Source organism: Marmota monax, unplaced genomic scaffold, assembly GCF_021218885.2.
Source record: "Marmota monax isolate L192 unplaced genomic scaffold, Marmota_monax_Labrador192_F-V1.1 WCK01_AAM20220418_F8-fsc00039, whole genome shotgun sequence".
NCBI classification, from domain to species: domain Eukaryota; kingdom Metazoa; phylum Chordata; class Mammalia; order Rodentia; family Sciuridae; genus Marmota; species Marmota monax.
Window position 1 is genome coordinate 150,994 of NW_026693602.1, and position 19,227 is coordinate 170,220.

General features: G+C 44.9%; 1 protein-coding gene and 1 non-coding gene across 2 annotated transcripts; one reads left to right on the forward strand and one right to left on the reverse strand.

Annotated features, from left to right (window-relative positions):
• Nucleotides 1-1,215: 1,215 nt before the first annotated feature.
• LOC124103137 (small nucleolar RNA SNORA24) lies at nucleotides 1,216-1,346 on the forward strand. The gene has a single exon (XR_006855113.1). It is a non-coding gene; the product is annotated as a small nucleolar RNA SNORA24 (small nucleolar RNA).
• Nucleotides 1,347-3,581: 2,235 nt separating this feature from the next.
• LOC124103074 (neurotrypsin-like) lies at nucleotides 3,582-18,690 on the reverse strand. Its single transcript, XM_046459565.2, has 6 exons — nucleotides 18,584-18,690; nucleotides 17,178-17,383; nucleotides 14,279-14,357; nucleotides 13,535-13,657; nucleotides 5,667-5,947; nucleotides 3,582-4,248 (listed from the first exon to the last, which is right to left on the reverse strand). The coding sequence occupies exons 1-6, from the start codon at nucleotides 18,688-18,690 to the stop codon at nucleotides 3,941-3,943; spliced, it is 1,104 nt and encodes a 367-aa protein (XP_046315521.1). The 3' UTR covers nucleotides 3,582-3,940.
• Nucleotides 18,691-19,227: the final 537 nt, after the last annotated feature.

The window sequence follows — 19,227 nt, forward strand, 5'->3', positions numbered from 1 at the left end:
GGATGGACTCTGGGCACTGCATACCTCTTTCTCCTTCTGATACGTGACAGACAGGTGAGAACAAGAATTTAAGGGAATAAATCTACAAAATGGGCCCGCTGTGCTTCTTTTCCAAGAAGCAGGTGACCTGCAGCCCGTGTGCCTACTGGACACGTCCAATTACCCTGAAGTGGGAGACTGCACAGGCCCCACCCCAAGCTCAGAGGGAGTAAGGACAACTCTAGCCAAAACCGGGCAAGCGCCGTCCGCTCAGAGCCGGCAGCAGGGCCAGGGTGCCCAGGCGGCCAGGACCGAGCGCGGCCTGCCGTCGGCCAGCGGGAGAGGCGGGCCTGGCGGGCTCTCCGGCAACTCCCCGGGGTGCCCGGGCAAGCTGGAGTGCAGCAGGGGCCGCTGCCCCGCTCCCCCGGGCCAGTCCCTGCCCTAAGCGCGCCCTTCCGCAGCCTCCAGGGAACTCCCGCCCGTCGCCCGGAGCCACGTGCCTGGGACCTTTCTGACTTGGTCCCACCATCAGGCTGGGGGCGGGCAGGTCTTCACGGCGCCTCGGTTGCGGGAGGCCTCAGCTCTGCTAACTCCCACCCTGACGCTGGGCGCCCACCGGGGACAGACGGGTGGACGCGGGCCAGACGCTGGCGCTCCAGAAACGGCGACTCCAGCGGAGGCAAGAGTGGTGGAAAACGCACAAGAGGACCTCGAAAAGCAAGCTAGCCTCACATAAGACATCCTGGGGCCAAAGGTGACTCCTAAACCAACCACCTGCGGTAAACCTTCGCCCCACTTGATTCGGTGAGCCCGCGCTCCTCAGCGGCGGGATTTCATGGTATCGCGAGAATGTCTTGGTCTCGCGCATGCGCATAAGCCTGGACCCGGCGATGGCCCTTCTCTGACCGCAAGCCGCGATAGGATTTCACAGTCTCGCGACAACCGTCTGCTCTCGGGCACGCACGGGAACCGGGATCCGGCCATCCTCCCGCCCCCGTGGCACTTCCGGCGCGTCACGACTCCATAAGAGCGCGTGCGCGGCGAGTTTCGCCCTTTTGCGTCGGGCGTCGTCTGGGGTGCTGTACCGTCCTCGTCCTGGTCGCCCAGCTCGTAACTGGCCACAGCTCGTGCCGAGGTGGGAGTGCTGGGGGATCGCGTCTGCGGAGGCGTGTGGGGGAGTCGCGAGGCGGCGGCGGAGGGCCTGGGGTGGGTGCTGCTGGCGGGCCTGCGCCGAACCTCCATGTGTCTTTGGGACCTGTCGGCCGTGGCAGTCTCCCTTCCTAGCCATGGAAGAGCATATTCTTGTTTATTGGCAAAGCTGTCACCATTTAATTGGTATCAGATTCTGACTTGCACAAGTGACATTCTTCACTAGAAAGCGGGAGGACGACGGGTTGTTAGGCAGGCTTCGCTGAAGCATTGTTCAAATCCTGCAGGAAACGGCGCCCTGCTGATGAGCGGCAGAAACCGTGACAAGGTACTTTCACATTTATAGAATTTCCGAGTTAATCTGAAACCCTTTATCGCGGCTGCTGAAAAGCTAAAGTTTGCTCGTTCTGCTGGCCTTTTATAACGTTGAGAGTAACTAGGAATACCTGAATTGCTGTCTCATTGCTACAATGCTGGTTTTCTTTTCTTGCAGACGTCAAGAAATCCAAAGTGACGGTGGGTAAAGGCCTAAGCAGCATCTTGCAGTGGATCACCGAACTTAAATTTTAGTTGGGGAATGGGTATTTTGAGTAACATTCTGGAAACTATCAGGGCACTATTTATAATATGAGCTTGAATTATTTTGAATTTGTATTTCAGATGCATCCTTGGTATGATTGAATAAAATGGTTCACATGACTACTTGCTGTTACTTGACTGAATTGAATAACAGTGAAGAGATAGAATACTTTGTTTACTGTGCAGAGACTGGGTATAGCGTTTGGGGGAAATTTGTACATAAACATTACCAGATTACCCCCAAGAGAGAGGTCAGTGTCTTGTATCACACAAAAGATTTAGGTAACTGTACATGTTTTGTGCTTTATTTACTGAATACTCAAAACTTTTTTTAAAAAAATCCTTCTTAGGGGTTGGAGTTGTGGCTAGTCTCTCCTAAGAAAAAATCAGCATGGGTTCTACTTCAGAATTGGGCAAACTGCAGGCCATGTGTTCACTGCTCTAAATTTATGGTTTCCTTGTCTGTTTAAAACTTCTTGCACAATCATTGTAGGTTACTTGCAAAGGGCATGTGGTTAAAAAGGTTCGCTACAGGATTGGGTTACTTTCTGGGCTGTAATGCACATTGTCCTAAGCCTTTGTGCAAGGTGTGCCATGTATAGTTAATCACAGAAGAACTAGCCCTGAAGAAAGGTCCTGGAGAGAGGGGGAATCTTAAGCAGTGGGATTCTTGGCATAGCAGATGTAAAGAGTTTCAGAATGTGCCAGTCAGGCTGACAGGTCTATTTAGGAAAACATTCAGGGTAGAATGTGGGCCACTTCCAGAGAGGCAGAGATGACACCTGATTGTGTAGAGTGCTGGAGACTGGACTGGAAGTGGAGCCAGGGCACTGGGCATTGCCCTAATGTAATGTTTGCAGATGGGCATGTGGCTCGGGAGTTGGAATTGCTCCTGGGTGTTTTGTGCATTTTAATGGTTCACGAGTACAAGTTTTGTTTTTAAAACCAACCACCTTTTAGAAAGTTGTTAAGTACCTGTAGGTTTGCATCCCTTTTTGCAAAAGGGGGCATATGATTTGATTGCAGAAGGGAAATATCTATGTGTAGGCAAAGATTTGGTGTTAATAAGAATGTCCTATAAGGACATTACATCTGTCTCACCCTCCAGGAAAGCTAGCAGGAAACTTGCCTTTAGTTGAGATAAAAGCAGCACTGGATTTTATTTTATTTTTGCACTTTGAATTTATCAAAGTGCATATCAACTAGTTCATCTTAGCAGCAGCCTGTTTTCCTCATATGAAAATGAGGACCTCTGTAAAATCTTATTGGTCTTTAAGCTATTGTATAGCCACTAATTGCAGTGTGATTGAAGTAGGTTTTTAATAGCACAATAGGTAGGAAAAGCATTTTTATTGGTGTATTTTTAATAGGTTGCACTGTACCAGAATTTTGAAACCCACAGGTGAAGCCAATTATTGGGGAAGTTCCAGTAGGTGGCACTCTTCCAACACAATCCAGAAAACTTTGAGCCTAATGCTGAGAAACAATTTACTAAGTTACAGATCTGATGTGGTTGTTAAAGGTTGTTCGAGTGAGTTAACATATCCAGTAAATCAGTTGTATATTCAACTAGTATTTTTCATGTTATCCAAAATTCATAATTTGCTAGTAGCTTACATATAGAACATTTTTCCTCTTGTGTTTGTTGCTTGGTTCTTAACAAAGATAAAGTATCTTTGTAGCAGATCACTTCATTGGACATTCTAGTAAAGGGTACCTTTAAGATCAAATGTGGGTACTTAAATTTGATTCCATACATTATGCTGACTCATAAGGACTTAGTCCAGGCAAATGTAAAACATCTTTAATGAAAATAATCTAGAGAATGTTAAGAGTTGCTCACTGAGTAACAAGAGTTACTCACTGGTGTGGTGACACATGTCTGTAATCACAGAGGCTGAGGCAGGAGGATGCCAAGTTTAAGGCCAGCCTCAAGGGCTAGGGATGTGGCTCAGTGGTTAAGCATCCCTGGGTTAAGTACCTGCTACCAAAAAAAGGTAAGAGAAAGTTTACTTCGGTAAAATTTGGGTAGGTAACAATGCTAAAGATAACACTGAGGTATCTGAACCAAAACTTCACAAAGTCTCAAAATCAGCAAAGGTACACAATTTCTATAAACAAATATCAAGGAACATGAAACCCTCACAGTTGTCATCTGGTTTACAGGTAAAGGTTGAGGTTAAAAGTTTTTCATAAGTTCCTTTTAATACTATTTGTTCTGAGGTTTCCAGAATCACAGTTTAGTGATGCTTTTTATCCAAGGTACAAAGGCTGAGACTTTGGTGTAAACACCAGGGGAGCCCTTGACTCCACAGCCATACCCCCAGGAAGTCACCCCATACACAACCCAGCTTTCTCCAGGCCTCTTGCACATGAGTGGTCCCCCGCTGTCTCCCTGGCAGCTGTCCACACGTCTGTGTTCCTGGAGGTTTCCAGCACAGAGCATTCTCCCTGTAAACCGACCCTTATACCGTTCTTCACAAAACCTCTTGGGAAGTACAGGGATGGCTGCTTGTTGTAGTGTCCTTGAATAGGCTCGTCCTACTCAGACCAAATATCCATATTAATCAAGGAGATCCAGCTACCAATCAAGTTTAATGAACATTTCAGTCTCCAAAACAAACCCCTGTTGTGACATTGGTATAGTTCAAAGTGAGTGATAACTATAAGTGGCATGTAATGTCATTAGAGGCCTTTCTGATTGTCAGCACTTAACCTTCACACATACTGAATTTTTTAGGAATAATGAGTAACGTTTCTGAGTTTGGTAGCAGAGAAAGGTAACCTGGAGAAAGCACATTCATGTGGGCTTTAGTTGTTGAATTCTGTACAATAAAAAGCTAAATTCATGCTGATTTTGCTTTGGCACATTTGAGAATCACCTACGTCACTGAATTTGAGGATTAAATATAAATGCAATAATATAAAATATAAGGTGCTAAATGGGAATATGGCATTGTATAAGGATGACTCAGCTAAAATACCACACATCCTTCTCCATACATAGTTGACACCTGGTGCAGTGCACTCTGCTTGTTGGTAAACCATTCATTACTTTGCTCAGTAGCTTAAATGTATGATAGATAATGTCCTCGTTGTTATCCTAGTTTGAATATAGATTTCCTCATATTCTCTTATCCAGTTAACTAAATTGGAATAACTAGGACACATACACACACACACACAAAAAAAAAAAAACCCACTATATAAAATTTACTTCCTTGGTCATTTCTATTAATTCAGATGTGATATCAAAGGACTGATTCCCTTATGAAGTAATGGACCTGGTCCTCAGTGATGTGATGTGCTTAGAGATGAGCACAGTACATTAGGAAGGCCTGTATCTTGACCCTAGTGAGACTGATGTCTGTTTCAAGGCCTATCCTGAGCAAGCACTAGCTGACAGTGCCTAAACTCTAGGCAAGACAAGGCCAAGGGCTATATTCATAGAAGGATCCAGCTGAACACGATTCTTGCTTTGTGGTTGCAAGTGAGGAGAATGGGAAAGAAGGATGAGGGAGAAAGTGTATTTCCCTTAATCTCAGCCTCCACTTGGCACCTCAACTTTTGTCCGATCTATACTTAGCTTGATAAAGAAACTATTTAACACCAGATCCTTTTGCTAGGCCAAATACATCATTGTCATATGGGGAGCTTTTTAAAATAGACTATGTGGCCTAAATCGTGGGGTATGGTATTGAAATCTCTTCCCTTGTCCTCTCTCCAGTCAGATAAGGATATTCTCCACTCCTAAGGCCCACTAGCAACTGAGTTCTCTCAGTTTGAATTCTAACTGGAACTAACAGTACTCTTAAAAATGCATCTAGATTACATGCAAACATTTCACGCCTAAGAATTTCCAAGCAGCTAAGCCTGAACCCATTTACGATCTTCCTGCCGACTGGATAACAGCAGACGAGCCCAGCCTTCTTGTCTGTTTCTCGGTGAGCTTATATTACCTGTGTCTCCCCAGCCTGTTATGTAGCAGTTGGAGGCTGTCTTCTGTGGCCGCTCTCTCTGCAGTGGCAAACAGGCTGGCAGAACATGGCTGCTGAGTCTGGCACACTGCTCCTCTGGTCCTTGCAGTCTGACCAGGGCGATGTCATGGTCACTGCTGTCTGGTCGGTACTGCTGATGCATCACAACTTGCTGCACTCCAATTTCTTCTTCAAACTCTTCCAGCACCAGAGTATGATAATCCCCAACCCGAACAGCATAGTTCCTGGAGCTGTTGCCATACCTGAGAGACAGAGCTAATGAGCAGCTGGTTTTCAGCATGAAAACTGCCAGCGGAGTTGTGTAAAATTCAGTTCCAAATCATCAGCCCCTTTTGTGAATTCAACATTTCCTTTCATTCCTTTAACCCACTGCTGCTGACCCTCTCTGTCACCACCTCCCGTCTTCATTTCACCTGAAATCTAGATTACCACCAAGTAACTCATTTTCTGAGAATAAGCAAATGTGGAGAATGAGTGGGAAATGCAGACCAAACATCAACAAAACAGAAATGAAGAGTACAGGGCAGAATTATTGTCCTGCATTTGCCGCCTTTGTCTTCTGTCCCTGCAGGATCTTTAGTTTATCCTGAAACTCCATAGAGCAGAAACACACATGACCTAACTTGATATCCCTCAGAGCTCTTGGTGCCACCCACCTACTCCTAGTGAGGACTAAGAGAATAAGTTCACTGCCTTTCCTGTGTTTTCAGGTCAAGGTGCATTCATTATGTTCTCAGCTTCTTTACTGAGACATCACCTCAGTGAAGCCTCCTGACACACTCATGTTAAACTGCAACCCACGTTTGTCCGCACACTCCCTGAACTACAGTATACCTAATTGGCTCCCCATTTCCTTTCTGACAGACTATGTAGTTCACTGTTTATTATATTTATTGTTCTCTGTCTTATTCCAGTTTTTAGAGGGAATGCTTTCAATTTTTCTCCATTTAGAGTGATGTTGGCCTGGGGCTTAGCATAGACAACTTTTACAATGTTTAAATATGTTCCTGTTATTCCTAGTTTTTCTAGTCTTGAACATGAATGGGTGTTGTATTTTGTTGAATGTTTTTTCTGCATCTATTGAGATGATCATATGATTCTTATCTTTAAGTCTATTGATGTGATGAATTACATTTATTGATTTCTGAATGTTGAACCATAGGGAATCCCTATCCGTATCCCTTTAATTTCTTTCATCTACAAGTCTATTTTACCACACGCACATTAGATAGAGCACTAATCTCTAGGTTATATAAAGAACTCAAAAAACTTAACACCAAAAAAATAAAATGAAAATATTCAACATCTCTAGCAATTAGAGAAATACAAATCGAAACTAACTCTAAGATTTCTTCTCACTCCAGTCACAGTGGCAGCTATTAAGAATACAAACAGGCTAGGGATGTGGCTCAAGCGGTAGCGCGCTCGCCTGGCATGTGTGCGGCCCGGGTTCGATCCTCAGCACCACATACAAACAAAGATGTTGTGTCCGCCGAAAACTAAAAAATAAATATTAAAAAAAAAAGAATACAAACAACAATAAAGTGTCGGAGAGGATGTGGGGGAAAAGGCACACTCATACATTGCTGGTGGGACTGCAAATTGGTGCAGCCAATATGCAAAGCAGTATATTCCTTAGAAAACTTGTAATGGAACCACCATTTGACCCAGCTATCCCACTCCTCTGTCTATATCCAAAGGACTTAAAAACAGCATACTACAGGGACACAGCCATATCAATGTTTATAGCAGCACAATTCACAATAGTTAAACTGTGGAAGCAACCTAGATGCCCTTCAGTAGATGAATGGATAAATAAACTGTGGTATATATACACAATGGAATATTATTCAGCATTAAAACAGAATAAAACCATGACTTTTGCAGGTAAATGGATGGAGTTGGAGAATATCATGCTAAGTTAGCCAATCCCAAAACACCAAAGGCCAAATGTTTTCTCTGATATGTGGATGCTGAACCATAATGGGTGTAGTGAGGGAGCATGGGAGGGATGAAGGAACTTTATATAGGGCAAAGGGGGAGGAAGGGGAAGACATGGGGGTAGGAAGGATGGTAGAATGAGATGAACATCATTACCCCAAGTACATGAATGGTGTGACTCTACTTTATACGACCAGAGATGTGAAAAAACTGTGTTCTATATGTGTTCTATGAATTGAAATGCATTCTACCATCATGTATAATAAATCAGCATAAATAAATAATTTTCTAAAATATTTATTATTCTCTATCTTTCCTTAAGTAACAGTTATTGCAGGTCAGAAATCTTTATCTGTGGCATTCACTGAAAAATCTTAAACATCTGGAACATCAATGCCTCCTTAATGAGGAATGCAACTTGTTTGGTGATTCTGTGAATGGACGGATGTTCACCTTTGGTGTGGGCATTCTTTATTCCATGAGAAGCTATGTCAAGAGCCATCCATGGGCTGGTGTTCGGGAACACGGAACTCCCATGGAGTCCTACAGAGTGAGATTGCGCAAATACATGTAAATTTCTATTCCACTCTGCCTAGTCCCACACAGCACCCAAGAAAGGGTGACCTGCTACAACCACCTGGCCACACAGCCTCTCAGAGATGGGTGTGATCTGCCAAGATGCCAATCAACCTGCTGAGGGCAAGACATCAGAAGCAAGACTCCACTTCTGAAACCTTATCCCTGCCTTTGATGTACCCCCTTAAATAAACCACAGGAGCCATTTTCTAGTTGTCTACCTCCAGCTCCTGTGTGGATTGGACCTACCAGGGGTTCCATCCTTTAAAACTATTTTTTCTGACTCTGTGTCTTTGTTCTTTATGAATTATCCTAGACTTTAATTTCTTAGATGGCTTACATCCTCCTGAGCAGGGAGAAGAGCCCTCTAATGAGGTGCTAGCTGCCTCCCCATAAAGCTCTTTGATTCAAATAGAAACACAAAATTCACTAAATTGAAAACTATCAAGCCTGTTTTTTAATCAACATACCTTGATTCTGACACATCAACCTAAAGCAGGATTTCTCGATGCCAACACTTCACATTTTGGGCCAGATAATTCTTTGTGGTAAAGGCAACTGCATCGAGGGGTGTTTACAAGCTTCCCTGGTCCTATTCCCTAGATCCATCAGTGCATATACCCACTATTCCCTGCTGTGAAAAAAGCCTCCAAATACTGTCAGATGTCGCCTGGGGTGAAAGAAGCCCCATTGAGCAGGATGTTGCTCAGATGCTGCTTGGTGCCCTGGGCACTGGCTTTGCTCACTGAGAGTCCCAGCACCTTGCAGCTCACATCTACCCCTCCCCCCACCTGCTCCTTAAACCTTCCTGCCAGCCCCACACCCGTTCTGCCGGCTGCTCCCCTTTCTACCTGCTTCCTAAACCTTTCTGTCCAGTCCCGTATCTACCCGCTGCCCCTCCCTCTATAGCTCCACAGCCAACAGCACACTGAGCATCGGGTCTGCAGCACACTCAGGCTCCCCTCAGTGCTGCCCTGTGTGACTCCCTCCCTGCCTGCCTGGACCCTGCTGTCCACCCCCACAGTCACTCCTCTGCACGACGACAGTCCTTTCCTTGTGCCGGCCACTGCAACCCTGGCTTCATCGACTCTCCACACGCTTGATGCTGACATCAAATGCTTACAGAGAAAAGTATACGCTTAACAACCCTCACCTCGATTTTTGACAGAAGCTTGTGAGGCTTCCACTATTCACAAGACCTCTCCTTGAGTGTGCACTGGATTAGGGTGTGTTCAGAAGCTTTTGAGTTTTCTGGTGACTGCCTATTTAAAATACAACCTCCCTTTTCCTCCAGGTTGTGAGATGCTCAAACATCCTAGTAGCCCACCTAGGCTCTGGCCTCCTGATGGATGATTTACTAAACTGAACCAGTTCAAAGAACTAAGCGATGCAACACAGAGGATGGGCTCGTGCAGCCACCTACTACGGATGGATAACCTCTTTGCTTTCTACCTTTCATCTTCACTATTACAACAGCCTCATCACTGTTCTTCCTTTGGAATAAACACAGACCTGGACTCTCACATGCAGTCCTTCGTGCTCTTACTGAAGTGGGCCTTCTGCTTGGTAAAACAGACAAATTTGAGTCATTGCATAAAAAGGCATACAAGTGCATTGCAAAGATGTTTCATATCATTTCAAGCTCACTGTCACACCCTTAGATGTCTGTCCAACATGAGACCTGTCTCACACATCTCCAAATGACTCTTCTCCACAAACACCTCTTAATCATATTTCAAGGTTCAGAAAACCGTGATCTCCCATGGCCTAGTGAATGAAACAGAAATCTACAGCCTTAACATCCTAAGTCTTTTCCCTTGTCTCTTCTAAGTCACTATATACATCCCAGGTCTGACAACCTAGCTAACAGTACCATACCATACCATACCACATACTTCCCAGTTCTGATACCCTAACTCACAATACCAGTGCCAAACTCTGCTCTTCTTCCATTGCAGCTCATGTCTCTCACCACTACACTCTAACATTGGATATTGTCCATCACCAGCCTCTACTGCTACACAAATCCAGCCTCTTTGTTAAAACAGATCCCATAACAAAATAATTTTCCTCCCACATATATAGCTCATTCCATCTTTGAACTGTTCTAGTGTTAAATACAAAATAACTACAAATCTCCCCTCTGTACCTGCCTGTCCTTCAAGATTCACCATGCAGCACCCCTCACTGAGCACAGTTCTCCCTTACGAGATATGACGTCCTCACAGCAGCTAGAGCAGGGTAAGACCAGGCAGCACTGCTCTGAGGGTGCTGCCCAGGCTGAGTTAATCGTGCAGCAAACTCACTGCACTGCTGACTTGTATTAGGGCTGCAGGACGTCAAAGCTCAGAGGTCTTCCACATGTGCTGTATTTAAGCCAAGCTTCATGAACTGAAGGAGGCACTGTGCTCATCCTTATTCCACGTTGCTTATTAGAATTGGCCTAGCAAATCTGCAGCACCGTGAGCCTGTCTTCAGACATTTATATCACTCATCTTTCCCAGCCTTCTGGCACACAGACTATAATTAATTTACCAAGGGAGCCTTTCTCAGTCTAGCAACTGGGGTACTGAACAGGCAGCATCCGTCAGCTCCATAACATTCTTCCCATCACCATCCTCCAAAAGTCCAGATCATATTCTAGTCTATCAATGGAGCAAGCGGTTCTTAGCCTTGGAGCCCAAAGGAACCAGAGATGACTGATCAAGTGCCAGCCCCAGAGCTCCTGTGGCTGTGCAGTAGGCACCCAGGAACCTCGACGTCTAATGTATAGTACTACACAGTGACAAAAGCACTCTTGTGGGCCCTATGCACTTGCTGGTCATAAGCAACATAGATGTCTCCCTCCTCTGGACTCTGCAGCCACTTCATACACTCCATGATAGCAGAACTTTACCTGTCTCAGTCTCCACTGCACCATGAGTGCACAGCGTTTACTGGGCCTCAGGGGCTCAATAATTGTTTAAGTTAATGAACAAATATAATCTTTATTACCTGTGCTACTCAGGTAACACAGGAATGCGTTAAGCCCACTGGCATATAGCAGCATTCTCACACTCAATTATATCCCAGACAAATATGATATAAAATGTAGATTTATATTTTTGGCAACACCTTGAATAGATTACTTCAAAAATATTTATTGAAACAGATAAGTGGAAGTGACTAGAGATCCTAGAAACAAGAATATATGAGAATTTGATATATGACATAGTTCACATAAACTAGTGGGTAAACAATGGAACATTCAAAAAAAAAGAAGTGTTGGGAAGACTATCCACAAAGAAGAATGTGAAAGTTGGCCCCTTCCTCACACCACATGCCATACACAAAAATAAACTTAACAGATTGAAAGTCTAAATATTAAAAGCAAAACTATAAATTCTTTAATTTTTTTTAGTCATGATGGACAAATACCCTATTTTGTTTATTTATTTTTATGTGGTGCTGAGGATTGAACCCAGGGCCCCAACACGTGCTGCGCCAGCACTCTACTGCTGAGCCACAACGTCAGCCCAAAACTATAAATTTTTTAGAAAAAAGTAAAAATATCTTTATTAATGTGAGTCTAGGGAAAGATTTTTAAAATGAGATATGTAAAGCTTTTACAAACTTTAAAGGAAAATGAGACTTTTTAAAAATTGACATATTTTCATAAGAAAAGAACCATAAACAAGTAAAAGGGATAGTCCAGACTGGGAAAAGTTCTGGACATATCAGAAATGACTTTATATGCAGAATAATGTTTAAGTCAACTACAAAAAAAGATAATACAATAGAAAATTGGCAAAGGACATGAACAGTAGAGTTCATGAAAGAGGGAAACAATAATCAGGGAAATGCAATTTAAAAGAAACTCCAAATCTCTAAAATTAGCAAAAATTAAAATTTCTGGTAGTATCAGGTTCAAGCGGAAAGATCAGGCAGAACCTTCCACAGTGCTGTGTCGTGAATGAATCCAGTTTCTCTTGAGGACACCTGGCAGGGCCTCACTGAACTGAAGGGAGCCTGGCACCTCAGGACCCAGCACGAGGCTCCCACACGCGCGCCCTGGTGAGACACAGCATACTGCGTATTCTACTGAATGGTGCTTTAGCAGTCAATCAATGGGAATCACCTAACTATCCATCCATAGGGGATTCAATAAACTGGATAAGTTTTACAGCAGAAGTGAAAGTTCATATGGCAGCTGAAGTGAATGAACAAAATCTACACAGTAGTCTGCAAAGGTACATGCCTTATGAGGGCATGTGAGAAAAAGAATGTAAGCTGGGCACAGTGGAACACACCTGCAGTCCCTGAAGCTCTGGAGGCAGAGGCAGGAGGATTGCAAATTCAAAGCCAGCCTCAGCAATTTTTTGAGGCCTTAAGCAACTCAGCAAGACCCTGTCTCAAAAATTTAAAAATAGATAAATAAAAAGGGCTGGGGGGTTCAGTGGGTAAGCGCCCCTGGGTTCAATCCCCAGTGTGAAAGAAAAAAAAAATGTAAAGCAAAATTTTGCTTGGAAGAAATCATCAACCATACAATGCATATTCTTTTGAAGATTTTTATTATGACACTTTTCCAACACACAAAGTTAAGAGTATAACCAAACACCTCATTGACATCACCTTGCTTCAGTGATCACGTTTTGCCAGGTTTAGTGTGTATTTTAAATACACCCCAAAGTTCATGCTGAGGCAATGGCCACCCTCTAGAGCCCACAAAGAGCCCTGGATGAGGGGAGAGGAGTCAGTCCTCCTGCAGGCTTCCTGCAGGGTCTCCCCTTGGAACCAGGAAGATAGGATTGACTAATGAAGTATTGGAAATAAGAGGAAATAATCAGGACTAAACCAGCATGAAAGCCAAGGATAAAATGGAAGCAACCTGCCTTTCTAGATGGTACACACAGAGAACTCTCAGACAAACCACCAAGAAGACAGAAGCCACTCAATGAGGAGGCCGCCTGCCCACAGCTGAGCATCCTCTCTCAGCCTTGAATAAGGCGGAGTGTTTGGTCTGGCAAGAAGAAAACAGCGTCTAAGCTGCCAGAACCGCACGCCTGCTCCTTAGTGTCTTTATTGACAAAGCAGCTTTTATATCTACCAGCTGTGATTCACCTCAGGAAAGCATCGCCACAGCTGCCTCCCTGGCCAAGCCCATGATCTCTTCTCCCCAGACCCAGATCTCATGTAACATGAGCCTGCAAGGTGCTCCTTCTGTCACCCCTCACTCCCGCAAGCTGAAGAAGCATCCATCAGAGAAGGCTCACAGCCCAGCTCTGACACCCAGGTCCCAAAGCAGGAGGGTGCTGGCAAGGATGGACACATACCTCTTGAAGCAGTGAGCTGCCGTCAGGACCCAGCAGCTGCTGAGAAGCGTTGCCCCGCACAGGAGCCTGCCACCTCCATGGGGTGACTTCAGCCGGAGGGAAACCTGCCAGGGCCAGCCACCCCTGAAACAGAGGGAGCCACATGCGCATAAAAGACAAAAGATCCAAAGAAAAGCCTCAAAGTGATGGCTCTGATGGCCTGTGGTGTGAGGAAGCAGACTCCAAAGAGACTCAGGAGGCCAGCTGCCTCCTACCTGGAGAAGGTTTCCAAATAGCAGCAGCCCTGGGGAGGTGCCAAAGGCAGGTAGTAGGTGCCACCCAGCATTCTGGGACAATGGGGTGTGAGCACAGTCCTCTCCCCACCCACCTAACCCAAGCAGGCTGAAGACCTATTTAGTCAACACAGTGCTGGCCTGCACTCAGCAACCAAAGATTTACAATGAAACGAGCCAAATCAGATACATTATTCTAAATCAAATGCATTCCACATTGTTCCCAGGTCTCTGTTACATTATTTTGTTTCTATCATGCCACTTTTCAGCAACACATCTATGACATAAATCATAGGATAATGATGTAAGAACATGGTCTGTATCAATCAAATGTAGGTAAAGGACAGGGCAGTTAACAGTATAAGAGTACTTAGTTTAGAAAATAAAATGCATAGAACAATTCCCATGTAACAGCAGAAGAACACAAGTTGCACTCTATAATGTGGAGAATCTCCTTTGAAGAACCTTTTACCTTAAAGAATTTTTTCCACCAATGATGCGCTTCTGCCGATGGTGCAACAATCTCAGACCACAAACAGCCGAGAGGGGCTCTGCAGCAGAAACAGGCCATTAATTCAATCACGCTGCTGAGAGGGGGAGACATGTAAGCCAGCAGGTATTCTGGTTTAGATGAGGGGACCCCAAAGCTCCTGTGAGATCGTTCAGGAAGGCTTGGGGGTGAAACACCTGAGTTTGAGAGTCTGACCCCAATCAGTGCATAATCCCCTGAGAGGTGTTACCAGGTGCGGGCTATAGGCAGGTGGGTGTGTCTGGAGGAGCTGGTCACTGGGGCTTGCCATTGGGTGTAGAGTTCGACCCTGGTGAGCAGAGCTCTCTCTTTCTCTGTTTCCTGATTTCCATGCCCTGTCCTGCCCTCCTTCTCCACCACCTCCTACCATGAGGGCCCAGAATATGGATCCGGCCCTCTATGGACTTAGACCTCTGCAACTCTGAGCCAAAGAACTTTTCCTTGTCAGGTCTTTTGGTTGCAGCAGTGGAAAAGCTAACAAATTAGATCATTAATTAGATATCACACTGCTAAAGGGTAAAAAAAAAAAAAAGCTACGTGACATATTCCCCTATTACTTTCTTCTCTATTGTAACATTCCTTTTTTCTGCAAATTATAGGAAACTTTTTATGATAATAAAAGCAAGTTTTCTCACTTAAACAAATGACAGTAATGTGCAAGCAGACAAGTTTGATGGATCTCTGGCATTCATCTGTGCGGTACTGCATGGGCTGCTGAACAGCGTGAACCTGCCTAGCTCACCTCCTCTCTGATCACAGAGGTTGTCTTTGGTTCAGGAACATTAGGGGCAGGGAGGACTACAAAGGCAATCATGGCTTAAATTAGCTCCCACATACAGCTCGGATCCCAGCCACACATAAAAATGTAGCTCAGAGGAGCAAAGCTCTCTACTCGGAGAGACTTTTGATCTGAATGTACATTTGCTCACAAACTGCATTAGCATCTAAGAGCTTGGTGAGTGAATTCAAGTGGTAAACTATTCATGAGTGTCAGTCAAACGTTCCACCTCTGTCAAGAATTTACAAGAGTCAAGTTAAAGACATGAAAGGTGGCCTACAGAAGAAGTGCAGACATAACAAGGCACAACTATTGGGGGGTCCTGGGATTGAGCCACACCCACAGCCTTTTTTGTTATTTTTGTTTTGAGACAAGGTCTCACTAAGTTGCTGAGGCTGGCATGGAACTTGCAATCCTCCTGCCTTAGCCTCCTGAGTCACTGGGATTACAGGTGTGTACCATTTGACCTAGCAGGAGGTATGGCTGATTTTAAAAATAATCTTACAAAATAGAATTTACCCTGGGCTATTTGTTTCTTTGGTTAAGTATAGAAACATAAAGTTCAGCAGCACGCTGTTCTCAGTGGATAAGGGAAGGGCAGGAACTACGCCAGGGTCAGGGTACAGCAAGGTCTTCCACAACACCCAGGCACAGGGAGCCCAACAGGGAGTCCCCAGGAGCTATTTCTTGGTAGAGAAAGAGTTCAACAATGTGTACCAAGAGGAGTAATCTGCCCAGTTATCTCAGAGGCATGTCGTCTAGACCTTGACCTTCAGCTCTTAGAAATGAGTCGCAGCTGATTCTGTGAATCATAATATGGTAGAAAAACATGCATTCCCCATAGTGAGCACCCTAGTTGGGTCAAGACCAAGCCAAGGACAGGAATGGCGGAGTCTGAGTGAGTAAACTCAAAGCTCATGCCAGGAGAGCTGTCCACTGTCACAGAGCAAGAGGTGTTACTTTTTGACAGGTCTCTGGGGAAGCCAGGCCTGGCCCTGGACATGAGAGCCAGACCCACGATTCCCTGACCTCACTCATATGGGAAACATCTGTTCCTGAGCCAGGGGCCCTGTCTGCAGGAGGCACGGAGGCCCTGAAGGCCCCAGACAGATACAGCAGTGAGGAGACCACAGGCCGAACCACGGGGATGGGCTCAGGTGGATGCTCCAGGGTCATAGATTTTTATGTCTCCTTCAACTGATTTAGAAATTTGACATGATGCAAAGAACCAGGCAAGTGTGGTTTAAACTACTGGACAGCACGCAGTAAGACGAGCTTACCACTTGCCGCCAAGAGCCGTGGCTGTGAAGAAGCACAGAGACCACACCAGTCCAGGCTGCACAGTCCCCGTCAGCTACTGGAGGTATAAAGAGAGTGCCCTACGGTCAGCTGGAGAGCTGACCCTCCTCCTCACTCACATCCTGGGATTCCTCTGAAATGGCTGGCTTCTCACTCCCTCCCTCCCAGAGATCCTCAGCTCACCAAAGTGGAACATACCAGGTCTCTTTTGACTTCTGAAGTACCAAGGCCTTACTGTGCTTGACTAACACTGAAATATTTTCTCATTTTCCTTATGTTTTTAAATTTCAGAGAACAGAATCCACAAGATGCAATTTTTTTCTTTTTGAAGTTAGTTATAAAAATCCCCCCCGCCCCGATATTTAAAATATTAAGGAGTAAAGGCGGGTGCTGCAGGAGCCCTGGCTGTAAAGAAGAAGCACAGAGACACACCAGTCCAGGCTGCACAGTTTTCCATTCAATTTTCCGTTCTTTCCTTCTTAGGAAGTAGAAGAAAATGAACCCTCAGGGGGTGGTCACAAGCTGACAGCTTTGTCAACAAGTTGTGACATGAAAAGGGCTGAGAGTCTACAAGCTGACCCAAGACCAGAGGGCCTGTCGGGCACCCCCGCCTCGGGCCTGGCCCGCCCCTGCCAATGCTGCACACACCAACACAGGGCGCAGGGGACCACACCTCCTCACTGCCTGGGCTTTGCTGACAGGGTGCTGGGCAGTCAGAGGTGGGCACTGGGCACTGGACTCTCTGGGTCCCAGGAGGAAACTCACCTGTACTACTGCTGCCCGAGGTCTTCGTGCCAGAGTAATCACAAATAACCCCTGCGTCTTCGCCATGTCGACAGTTGTGTCTCCCGAAGTCTCGCTTGACACAGTTGGCCAAGGTCCTCTCTGTGCCCGTGCACCTCACGTTGTCCATGTGGATGGGCCCTTTCCCTTCTCCAAAATAAGCCATGGTTCTTGCTCTGGCAGGACCCCTGGAAGGTGTGGAGAATCACAGCAGCACAGATCACAACATGCATCTGCACCAGGAAGCACTTACTGCAGGACTCCAAAGCTCCTCAAGGAGGGGTGACTTCCGCCTCCCCCACCCAGGCACCCAGAGCTGTGCACAGGACCAGCCACCTCCAAGTCAACCAACTCAGTTCAGGAAATCACACTGACCGGCAGGTCAAAAATGATATCATGAACACCAAGTAGGAAAAAAAGCACCCTAAAAATCTCCTCCTTTCTAAGAGTATAATATTCTCTTTAAATCGGTAAAGTATGGCCAAGAGAATCACAAGATTAAATGATTAGCAGGAACCCAAGGACAAAGTTTTCGCCTCTTTTAGAAGTAAAAAGCACAGTTCTTCTCTTCTTAACAGAGAACAGAAAATGGAAATCAGAAGTAGAAGGAGAACTTAACTTTTGTTGTATTTCTATTTTGTTTTAATGGCACATTACTTTTTAAAAACGTACAAATCCAAAAAACTTTTTAATAAACTAAAATATTTTAAACTAAGACTATATTTGAAACTCAATTTCTAATAAATTAATAAACATAACTATAAAAGTTGAAAGATTTTTTTAAGTTTGAATTACAGGAAAACTATTCATAAAATCTCAACTTAGGAAAAAATTATTAAAACAATACAGAGAGAGGATAAGCTATATATAAAAATATTGATAAATTCAAAATAAATAAAGGATGCCACTTTACTAAAAGCCACCCTAAGCAAAGTGAAAGATTAATTTAAAGTTGTACCTATGATACACAGTTACTAATGCATTTGTTGGTGAATATATTTTCTGAGAGAGGAAATTAGCACACGTCTACACTGCTGTAACAGAACTCCCAGACCTCCTTTAAAAAATAAGAAAAGCGATCACCCAAGAGAACAATAGGCAAGAACAACTCCACAGGGGCATGCCGCTCACTGATGAAAACCGAGGGAAAAGGAGGGGGAGGACCTGAAAAGCTTCGGTCCTGCCTCTGGGCACCAGTTCCAGCTCTGATTGTATCAAAGAAACGCATGAGTATTCACAGCCAGAGCAGACTAGAAAGAGTACTGCGGGTTTGACTATCCTCCTCAAACTCCAGTGCCGGTTAATGCCCTTGCGTCAAGTGGGCTCCAGTGGGCTTCTAAGGGATGACTGGGCCTTGCCACTCTGCCCCTGTGAACGGAGGAACCCACTCATGGGTGAACGGGTCATCCAACAGCGAGACTGCTTTAAAAGCCAGCTTCGCGCTCTCTTTTAGCACTCTTTCCACAGGACACCTGGCACCACCACACAACTCCATAGTTCCCGCCAGCAAGAAGGCCCCCACCAGGCAAGGCCCTTCTACTTTCTAGCCTCTAGATCTGTGAGCTGAACGAACTTTTCTTCTTTATAAATTATTCGGTGAATCAACAGAAAACAGACAGTATCAATATAATAAAAAAACAAGCTGGATATCAATACAATTTAATTTTTTTGAGGGGGGCGGGTACCAGGGATTCAACTCAGGGGCACTCAACCACTGCCCCAGCCACATCCCCAGCCCTATTTTGTATTTCATTTAGAGACAGGGTCTCACTGAGTTACTTAGCACCTCACTTTTGCTGAGGCTGGCTTTGAACTCACAATCCTCCTGCCTTAGCCTCCCAAGCCACTGGGATTACAGGCGTGCGCCACAGAGTCTGGCTGATAAATATTATAGAACAAAATAACTATGAGTTACTACAGCTACTTGCATCAAGAGAAATGAACTTCAAAAGCAATACTGAAAAGAAATCACAAGTAACCAAAGAACCTAAGAGAGAATACTTACTTTCCAAGAGTAGATTTCTAAAAATAG

Excerpts from the sequence above, each read along its gene's own strand:
- LOC124103074 (XM_046459565.2), bottom strand. The coding sequence starts at position 18,690 with ATGGAGTTGTGTGGTGGTGCCAGGTGTCCTGTGGAAAGAGTGCTAAAA. Across the intron at positions 13,658-14,278 it reads GGTGGAAAAAATTCTTTAAG|GGGTGGCTGGCCCTGGCAGG; the intron begins GTAAAAGGTTCT and ends CCTCTGTTTCAG. Across the intron at positions 5,948-13,534 it reads GCAGCTCACTGCTTCAAGAG|GTATGGCAACAGCTCCAGGA; the intron begins GTATGTGTCCAT and ends TCTGTCTCTCAG.